Genomic DNA, 10,585 nt, shown 5'->3' on the forward strand with positions numbered 1-10,585 from the left:
CCCCACCCCCGGCTCCTCATTCGGACTCACCTGCCAAGCCTCACTGGCAGCATCGCAGCCAGACGGTGTGCACTGCAGGGGGCGTGGCATGTGACACGTCTCCTCTCCCGCCACCTGTTACTAGGGACCTGGCCGGGAGAGGAGGTGAGTCACATGACCCGCCCCCTTGCTGAGAAGCCTGTCTGCAGTGCGGGGACCCTGCACTGCCGCATTTTCCACCGGGGGGGTACCCAGGACCGACCTCACTGGGTCCCCCCCACAGCCTCAGGCCCCGTAGTTCCGCACCTGGACAGGGAGCCGCAGCAGAGGAATGGAGGAGCCACATGCGGCTCGGGAGCCGCGGGTTGCTGACCCCTGGTGTAGACCTTACAATAAGGCTTCTGCCCTGACACCTCTACTGTTGTTAAGTAGTACAGCTAAACCTGGCTCTGACTGGACCGTGAAGAAGAAGTAGACGACTGAAGAACTAATTTCTCTGTCACTTTGCTCTCTACATGTTCCCTCTCAGCACATGCAGCACAACTGTCTTCCTCTCCCAGTATGAGCTCTGCTGGAAAGTGAATTGTATCTCAGCACTACTGATCTTTCTCACACTCTTTGCAACCATTTACTGTCTCCATATACTGCAGTGATGTCTTTATTGCCTATCACAAAGTGGGTTTACTATTGGCGACAACAGTTTAACATAACTTGTAGTTTTAATTGGAAGCATGTGTTATAGGGTGGCTACATAGGAGAACAATTGGGAAATAAGGACAAAGTGCTGTGTCACTGTAACAGGAAGTGCCTAAATAAGGACCTTCATGGCATGATGAATCATTGAATGCATCGGAGTTCAGCAGAACAGACAGCCGTTAAAGAGAAGTCCTTTATTGATACTTTGCCAGTGTCATTGAAACAAAAACTAATTTCATGTTTTGCTTTATCGTCTTGTTACACTATTAGTATGCTGTCTAATGATCCTCCGATTTGGTTGTGTTTTTACATACAGTGTTATTCACAGAAGGGTGAAGTGTTTGGAGAAGGGAATGTTATGTTGTCCTAGATTGTTGACTTCTCCTGCCTTCTCCAAACTCTTCACCCTTTTGTGAATACCCCTGATAGTTTTATACTTTAAATTAGGGATGCACCGATACCGAGTATTTGGGCGAGTACTCGTACTCACCCAAATGCTCCGATGCCTAGCACGATTACTTCCGGTATCAGGAAGCCTGATTGGCCGGGAAGCGGCTCAATGCTCTCTCGTCACTTGTGATGAGAGAGCATGGAGCCGACTACCCGGTCATTCAGGAAGCCGGGCAGCGTGTAATGGTGCGCTGCCCGGCTTCCTGATTGGCCAGACGGCTCCGGCTGGGTACCGGAACAAGGCCGCGTTCTGGCTGGAGAGGCCCCGGGGGGGGCAGGCTGGACAAGGTAAGAGGGGACAGACTTGATTGTTAATCGGGAAGCCGGGTGGCGATTCTTTACACGCTTACCGGCTAATCAGGAAGCCAGGTGGCGAGTCATTACACGCCACCTGGCTCCCTGAATGGTACTTCCATTACTCGGTAATTTGGTATCGGTGAGTACCGCAAAAAAAATTATCGGTACCAAAATACCGGTATCGCTGCATCCCTACTTTAAATGCACATGTTGGTCTGAAATTTTAGGGAGCTGACTGACCCCCGCCGCACTCTGTGCTGTCAAGAATTTTGTGTTTTCTTATGTCCCTCTTCCACCAAAGTTTTGTTTTGTGTGCCAGGTCTGTTGGAGTTTCTTCCATCATCTGATGATTGTTGATTATTGTGTAACATTATAATCTCTCTTTGTTCCTCAATAAATTGTTATAAAAAAAAAATTTTAGGAAACAATTGCTGCTCTACCTGCTGTAAATGTCAAGGAAACGTTATAATAATAAACATTGCATTCACTTTCTGCAGTAGAGGATCTTTGACACGTTTCATATTTTGCTCCTTGTGTTTTTCCAGATATTGCAGCCATGGCGGACTCTGTTCCTAACACTCCTCCCCAAGTAGGGGCAGTGGTAAGTGGTGGATTGTCTTCTCCGAATCTATCACTTCATTGGCACAGCATCATGTTTTGGCTGTATTCTTCACCCATTCCACTTCTGTATATTTGTTTTATCTTCTTTTTCATAATTCAGACAAATAAATTTCAAGTAGGCAGCTTATCAATACACGTATGTGGTGGCTGCATTTTCTTTCTTTTCTAGGCTTGTTTTCTTTCTTTCTTTCTCTTTCTTTTTCTTTCTTCCTTTCTTTTTCTTTCTTTCTTTCTTTCTTTTTTAGGCTTGTTTTCTTTCTTTCTTTCTTGCCAGTAACATATCTCTTGTTCTACAGTGACAACTCTCACTCACTGTACTATATCTATGGAGTAGCAGCAATGTCACCTTAGCACAGGAAGTATGTTAGGGCTACAGAACACCCCCCCTTCCCTGGTCCTCATCTCCATAACATAGGGGGGAGGTGTTCTTCTGTAATTCAGAGGTGAACTGGGCAGTGCTAGTAACACTGCAGAGAGTACAGGAGCGGATTAGCTCACTGGATTTCTGGCAGCATCAACAGGTATTTTTGCACTTATTGAACAGATATAAGAAAACACTTTCAATATATTTCAAATATTTAAAGAACACAGAAGTTAATTGTTCAGGTTTACCTACTGTAAGTCAGTGTTTCCCATTTTGAAGGAAGTGATACTAGTTGATGAACCTGCTGAAATTCGCTCAGTGGGTGGCACTGACCGAACCCTTCCATCCAGCATCCTTCGATCAGAACATTGATGGCAACTAATCATGTCTGCCATCATTATTTGGATACACACAATAGCCCAGCGGGGGGATTCCTCCATTTATGCTGTTTTAGAGTGAATCGGGCGATCTGTTTCTTTATTTTTGGTTAGCCTGCAGTTTCAGCAAAAGAAAATAAAACCTTGTATGACCAGCTTTACTTTTCTCCAAGTATAGCTTTATAATTTCATGACTTTGATATCTCTGCATTCTTGTATTGGGTGTGTTCCAGAATTATAAGCAGATACATGTATTGAAGTCTACAGAAAATTCCTAACAAACAATGCTTTCTGACTTTTTTTAGGCATGACTCTACATTTCATGTTTGTTATTGATTGGGGAAACTGTTGTCATGGGACAGTAAGCACCAGTTTGGCACCCATGATGGCAATGTCACTACTAACTGCGCATTTCATACAAATAAGTGTATTCATTTGTTTTTTCTGTCTCTTTTTTTTTTTTTCTGTAGCAATTTATGCTGGTAAATAAACTCGACACTGCAATGTGGCTTTCCCGATGGTTCACAGTATATTGTTCAGCATTATTTATTCTTCCACTTTTAGGGTAAGCAATCACTTTTTGGTCCTTGCATAATGACTACAATTAAAACAAGACTAAAATCTGGAACTAGAGTTTAAAATCTTAGTCCTAAAATCCAATGATGACACATTAATCCATATTTAATAACTCCACTCAAAACTGTTGGTCTAAAGCAGTGGTTCTCAACCTGTGGGTCGCGACCCAAAAGTGGGTCGCAACCCACAGTTGAGGGGGTCCCCACGTGCCTTGTGCTGCTCTAGGTAAGATGCTCCTCAGACTCCTAGCGCAGCAGTGTCAGTTCTCCTAGATGGCGCTGCAGCAGCCCGGAGAGGATCAGAGAGAGGGCAGCAGGCAGGAGGGAGGGGAGGTGAGTGCTTGATCACCACAGAGCCCGCACTGGATGCCACCAGAGAGTCCCACTAGCCACCTGAGAGCCTGCATAGCCTCCCGAGAGCCCACACAGATACTAGTATTGGTGCATCCCTAAATTTTACAGTTGGGGGTCACCACAAACTGGCAAAAGTTACCTCGGGGTCTCGGCCCTAGAAAGGTTGAGAACCACTGGTCTGAAGGTTTCCAAAGACATTCGACGATTGGATCCCCTGTGGGGCATAGCTGACACTTATTTATCCAGCTTTGTTGAGTTGTTGTTAGGACTGATGTGAACGCGCACTGATGTAAAGCACTGCGTAAATTGTCGGCGCTATATACATATTTATAATAAATAATGGGTTTCAGTTCTGGAGCCATCAAGATCTAAAATCTATTGCAATGGTTTTAATTTTTTCCCATGGTGTCCTTTTTAGGGCTGAAACACACTTTTGTGATACAGTGTGTCGCGGTAACGTGTGTTTGTTATGTGCCATTAATTTTAAATAGCACCCCAGCACACGAAGTTGCATACATTGCAGCACACCACAATGCACAGTAATACACAACTATGCATTGTGATGCACTGAATCGGAACATGCTGCATACGTTTTATTTTTATATTTATGGACTGCTATACCTCATTAATGTGTGTTGCAACGTGTGTACATTCCTGCGCGCGTGCAAGGACAGCAAAGTGTAAATAGGCCCCAAGTCAAAGCTGTCAAAAATAGCTAAGCAATACTTGCCTGTCAATAGTTCTGTGCTACCTCCACCTGCTGGTACCTGAGCACAACAGCCACCAGAACTTTACATGGTCTCTGTCAAGCAGTGGGATATGTGTTGAGCTAAGCAAATTATAGTATTTTCCAAATTTCACCCTTTGGAGGAGAGGATGGGACTCTGCTATTGCTGTATATAAGTACTGGCATTCAAAGGGAATGCAGAACTGCTCATCTGGTATTATACAGCTTTTCTTATTGGCATGTGACAGTGGAGAGAGGATAGTAAAACATGGTTAGAACAAGGTTTACACTTGGGCGATCCATGACCATGTGGCGATTGTGCACAGAACCGCGCAGATTGCCCCGCAGTCACGGAATCGAGCACAACCGCTGATCGCACTTTGCGGTGCCATTAATTTCTAATGGCACCCCAATCGTGGCTGGTAAGTTGTGCGGTTTTCCCACACGATTCTGTGCGTACAAGCTCAGCTGAAAAAAACGCAAGGTGCGTGTTGTGGAAAAAGGTACATGTACCTTTTTTCAGTGATTGGTGCATGGATATAAGCCAATTGTAATAAATGGGGCTGCACAGTCAATGCTGTGCAGCCAGGGATCGCCCAAGTGTGAACCTGGCCTAAAAATCTTCCAGACCATAAACCTTTTGTATTGGCTGAAATTATATTTTAAAAGCTATAGCAGGGAACGTTGCTTTAGACTACTAAACAAATCATTTCTGCTTGCAAGATGGCTCATAGATGTGATGAATGTCAAGATCTTCATATGTTGTTGTTGTTCCCATGCAGTGCTGCTTGCGCACCATTTTGTTATTACTTGGTTAGTTTGGCATAATGCCTGGAATTCTGGCCCATCATTCAGGGCAAAGTATTGTAACATATACTAATGCAACTTCTCCTGGGTCCAAAATGTTTGACCAATCTGGTCTTGGAAAGATGTTAGAAAAGCAGCTGCTATGCCAAATCAGAAGGCTGGTTTATGTTTAAGTACCATATGCCAGATTTTATAGCAGTCCTTCTCTGTATAAATTTATATTCTTCACAGATGGCAAAAAAATATCATGCAGTATTTTTAAACCCTTTTCCATCTATCCTTTTCTTTCTAATTTATTGTGGTAATCTGTATTTTTTTGTATCTGCAGATTAAGTGAAGCTGCCAGTTTCTATCAACGTGCCTTGCTGGCCAACGCTCTCACCAGTGCTCTACGGCTGCACCAGCGGTTACCTCACTTCCAGCTGAGCCGAGCGTTTCTGAGCCAGGCTTTGCTAGAGGATAGCTGTCATTATCTGTTGTATTCACTCATCTTTGTCAACTCATACCCTGTCACTAGTATCCTTTACTTGGTGTCCTCTCACAAACTCCTCAGGTCCTTCATCTAAGACAGAGAGGCTGATTTACTAAAGGAGTTAAGAATCTTCTCACAATAATAGGTGTGGATAGTCAGCAAAAGCAAATCCCTATCTACCGATTTTCATTTGCACAGGAATGGATAGTTGAAGTGAATATACACACAATTTATTGGGTAAAAAGTCTTAACTGCTTTAGTAAATAAGCTTTCACGGCTGTGTTACAGAGACATGGAAGCTGAATTACTAAAGAAAAAGCTAAAGGCAAAGCAGGTTTATTGCTTCTTTGAAGAAATATTACACATATGCAACAGTGGGATCTGGAATCATAACTACCAAATGTGAGATTTGTCTATCATTTTAAAGGATTCATTATTTTCACTGTGCACTTTCTATCCCATAGACACAACCCTCCCGCCCCTTCTTGTGGGATTTTGCAAGAAGAACTCAGGGAAAAAAATGTCTTAACCCTTGCAATGGAGCTACCCCCGCACTGCGAGAGTTAAATGCTCTTTTTTTGTCTAGGGATCAACATAAAAAAAGATACACTGACTTGAACCTCGCAGCTAGCTGACTGTTAAGACTGATCCCTGTTGCCTTACTCCTACTCTGCTCCAGCGTTCTAAGGTCCCGTGAATCATCATGTCCTATACGGTTTATAGGACGCAGAGGAGGAGAGTGGCTGCAGGAACTGGCGTAGCAACCAGGTAGCCGTGAGGCTCAGGTAAGTATAACTTTTTGTTAATTTTGTCTCTAGATGAAAATGAGCACTTAACTATTGCAGTGTAAGGGTAGCCCTACGGTAAGGATTAGGAAAATTTGTGCCTGTTGTTCTTTAAAGAAAAAAGAAAGTAATTTTGTCTATGTGCGACGCCCCATAACAGGTTAGTTTAAAGGGTTACTAAACCCTCGCGTGTTTTTGCATATAGCTACTGCTAGCAAACAGTAGCTATATGCAAAAACATTTTTTTTAAAAGACAAAAAAACCTTTTAAAAAGGGTTAATACTTACCTGTGTCTCCGCCACGGGCTCCCGTCTGAACATCTGAAAATTTCTCGGGCGGCCGCAAATGAACTTGGGGCGGGCGCATGCGCATTTCAGATGTTCGGCCGGGAGACGAGGAGAGACACAAGTCTATGGAGCAGCGTGCACCCGCACTGGCTCCGTGGGACATGAGAGAAGAGGAGTCAGCGCTGGATCGGAGACCCGCACCAGCGCTGGAGGGACAGCTGGAAAGCACAGTAAAGAAGAAGATGACCGGATAAAGAGGCATCATTTAAGGTAAGTCCCTACAGCAGGATTGCGAAGGGGGGGGGGGGAAAAATTTGACTTTAATGTCACTTTAAGCTCACTTGCATAGCTGATACAGAAGTTTAAGCTGCTTAGAGGAAGGATGACATATCAGTACAGTCGTTTGTTTTCTGTTATTTTATGCTCCAAACTATATAGTATTTTCTACAACTTTTTATCACAAAATGCAGATATAGTAGTGACCACTGTATTATATACATCTAAAACACTTATTTACTTATAGTGCCCCTTTACACGTTTGATCTACCATAAAATGTTTAAAAATGAGACCTGCCATTAAAAAAAACATGGAGGCTTGGATTTCTGGCCTCTCCTTCAAGGAGAACTACGAGGTGAGTGCTTTTCACTCACCTCATAGTTCTAGCCGATCTGTGACAATGAGACTGTCACAGGTCGGCTTAGTAGATCGGGAACGAGCGAACACATAACGGTGTTCACTCACCTCTCGATCCTGTCACAGCTCTCTGCCGTGACAGGGGAGGGGCTGGATTTCCCGCTCCGACCCGCCAGCGCCAACATCGATGTCGGGATCCGCTCCGGCTGCTGCGTCTCAGTATACCGCAAGCTATAGCTCGCGGTATACTGAGCTTAGGGTGACGGGAGGACGCTAGTTTGTGTCCTCCCTTTACCCTAAGGAGAACTATGGGAAAAAGCCCTGACCCCATAGTTCTCCTTTAAGAAAAGGGTAGGTTGCCTGGCTGTCATGCTGATTGTCTTGCTTCAAAACTTTGTCACTGACCTGAAATCAGGTTTGCAGATCAGAACTATTTACTTCCTCCATGTCTGTGAGTCAATGTCAGGGCATAAGGCAAAGCCAGGGGATAGGCGTACCAGCCAGTCAGCTTTTTGAGGAGCAAATGGCACCCGTCATATTATTTCTCTGGTATTTGTACAGGTTTGCCTCTGGAATTGCTGCATTCATTTGCTCTTTATTGCTGTTTTTTCTTTTAAAAAAAAAAAAAATCTCCTAAACAATACTCTTTAATCGTTCCCACGTAAGAAAAAAAAGTGCATTTACACAATTAAAACCAAAATGGGACATGGACAGAGAGACTGTCCTTTTGTTTCTAGGTTGACCCATAACATCTCATTAAATAGAAACTAAAGAAAAATTCATAATGTGTTTTTTTTTCCTTAATGCATTTCTTCAGTGAGCATCTTTCCTGTCCTGCTCTTTTCATTGCTTCATGCATCATCATGGACAAAAAAAATCTTGGACGTAAGTATTCTGTCCGAAGCTGAAGTTTAGTGTTTTCATATAATGCTCCACCCCACATGAATTAACATGCAAATAACATTTTCCAATCAAATTATTTTACTGGTTTTAAGACCTAGTGACATGTCATCACTGGATAGGTTTGCTGCTCATTCGTAGGAGGGCCCGGCAGGCTCCTGTAAACATCACAGCACCCTGCCTCGCATCTTTTTCAAAAGAATTAAATTGAAAGAATACATCCCTGGGATCCCTTTTAGATGTGCCTGCTTTGCTGTGCTGCAGACATTGGCTGTGCTGTCCACTCAAACGTTGCTTGAGCATGCATGGCTAAAGTGGTGCCAGGGAAGTTTTCTTTAATAACAAAATGCTTGATGGCAGGAAAAGCTAATAGCTAGGAGGGTGCCAACGACAGTATGGCGGCCCAAGAGGCAAGGTAATTGATGATTGAAGTTGTTGAGGCAGGAAATGAAGGTGAAATGGATAATCTGCGCTTCTGGAGAAGAGACTAAAGTAAAAATATGTATTATTAATTAAGACCTAAAGCAGCTCTAAAAGAGGATGGGAAAATCCTTTCAGCGGTAAAGAAATATATATCAAAGCGCTAAAGGTATAAGTGGTATGAAACTTAGTGCAACCAGGTAATGAAGTGAAATTAGGGTTTAAGCGATCTGGCCTAAAACCCCATGCTGAACAATTCGAAAGAAATCTTACATGGGATCATAAAACAAAGGAAAAAAATATCTTAATAATTCAATTATAACAGTAAAGGAACATCCAATATATAACGATATATGAACGATCCACACAAAAAAAATATATCGGAGTACAGTGTTCAGTGAGAAAAAAACGTGTGCAGAGGAAAAATAATTATTGATGGTATATATTTCTTAGCGGTGGTCCAACAGCCCCTCTTGGGTGGGTACTCACCAAATGGAGTTTAATCAAAGGCTTTTGGTTAGTGGCACTTGGGCTTGCAATCACGCTTTCAAACTTGGACCCAGTCGTTTCCACTCTAAGACCCAGCGAGGTGAGTGTTTGGTTTTCTCCCTTGTGACGCTAGCTGTGTCCCAGAAGCGAAGCTGGATCCTCTCAGATGTAGTGTTAGCGAAACTCCAGGATTTTGCAGTAGCTAACACTACATCTGAGAGGATCCAGCTTCGCTTCTGGGACACAGCTAGCGTCACAAGGGAGAAAACCAAACACTCACCTCGCTGGGAACTAAAGTAAAAATATGTATTATTAATTAAGACCTAAAGCAGCTCTAAAAGAGGATGGGAAAATCCTTTCAGCGGTAAAGAAATATATATCAAAGCGCTAAAGGTATAAGTGGTATGAAACTTAGTGCAACCAGGTAATGAAGTGAAATTAGGGTTTAAGCGATCTGGCCTAAAACCCCATGCTGAACAATTCGAAAGAAATCTTACATGGGATCATAAAACAAAGGAAAAAAATATCTTAATAATTCAATTATAACAGTAAAGGAACATCCAATATATAACGATATATGAACGATCCACACAAAAAAAATATATCGGAGTACAGTGTTCAGTGAGAAAAAAACGTAGAAAATGCGTGCAGAGGAAAAATAATTATTGATGGTATATATTTCTTAGCGGTGGTCCAACAGCCCCTCTTGGGTGGGTACTCACCAAATGGAGTTTAATCAAAGGCTTTTGGTTAGTGGCACTTGGGCTTGCAATCACGCTTTCAAACTTGGACCCAGTCGTTTCCACTCTAAGACCCAGCGAGGTGAGTGTTTGGTTTTCTCCCTTGTGACGCTAGCTGTGTCCCAGAAGCGAAGCTGGATCCTCTCAGATGTAGTGTTAGCGAAACTCCAGGATTTTGCAGTAGCTAACACTACATCTGAGAGGATCCAGCTTCGCTTCTGGGACACAGCTAGCGTCACAAGGGAGAAAACCAAACACTCACCTCGCTGGGTCTTAGAGTGGAAACGACTGGGTCCAAGTTTGAAAGCGTGATTGCAAGCCCAAGTGCCACTAACCAAAAGCCTTTGATTAAACTCCATTTGGTGAGTACCCACCCAAGAGGGGCTGTTGGACCACCGCTAAGAAATATATACCATCAATAATTATTTTTCCTCTGCACGCATTTTCTACGTTTTTTTCTCACTGAACACTGTACTCCGATATATTTTTTTTGTGTGGATCGTTCATATATCGTTATATATTGGATGTTCCTTTACTGTTATAATTGAATTATTAAGATATTTTTTTCCTTTGTTTTATGATCCCATGTAAGATTTCTTTCGAATTGTTCA

General features: G+C 43.0%; 1 protein-coding gene across 2 annotated transcripts in view; it reads left to right on the forward strand.

The window, feature by feature from the left end:
- TMEM33 (transmembrane protein 33) overlaps window positions 1-10,585 on the forward strand; it is a 28,382-nt gene that overhangs the window by 10,689 nt on the left and 7,108 nt on the right. For both annotated transcript variants that reach the window (XM_018564559.1, XM_018564550.1), the window contains exons 2-5: window positions 1,968-2,023; window positions 3,255-3,349; window positions 5,576-5,763; window positions 8,243-8,310. In XM_018564559.1, the coding sequence (XP_018420061.1) occupies window positions 1,979-2,023; window positions 3,255-3,349; window positions 5,576-5,763; window positions 8,243-8,310 (396 nt within the window). In that variant the 5' untranslated portion in view covers window positions 1,968-1,978. The remainder of the gene's footprint in view (window positions 1-1,967; window positions 2,024-3,254; window positions 3,350-5,575; window positions 5,764-8,242; window positions 8,311-10,585) is intronic.

The sequence above is a fragment of the Nanorana parkeri genome, unplaced genomic scaffold (assembly GCF_000935625.1).
Source record: "Nanorana parkeri isolate BGI_ZX_2015 unplaced genomic scaffold, ASM93562v1 scaffold24, whole genome shotgun sequence".
NCBI lineage: Eukaryota > Metazoa > Chordata > Amphibia > Anura > Dicroglossidae > Nanorana > Nanorana parkeri.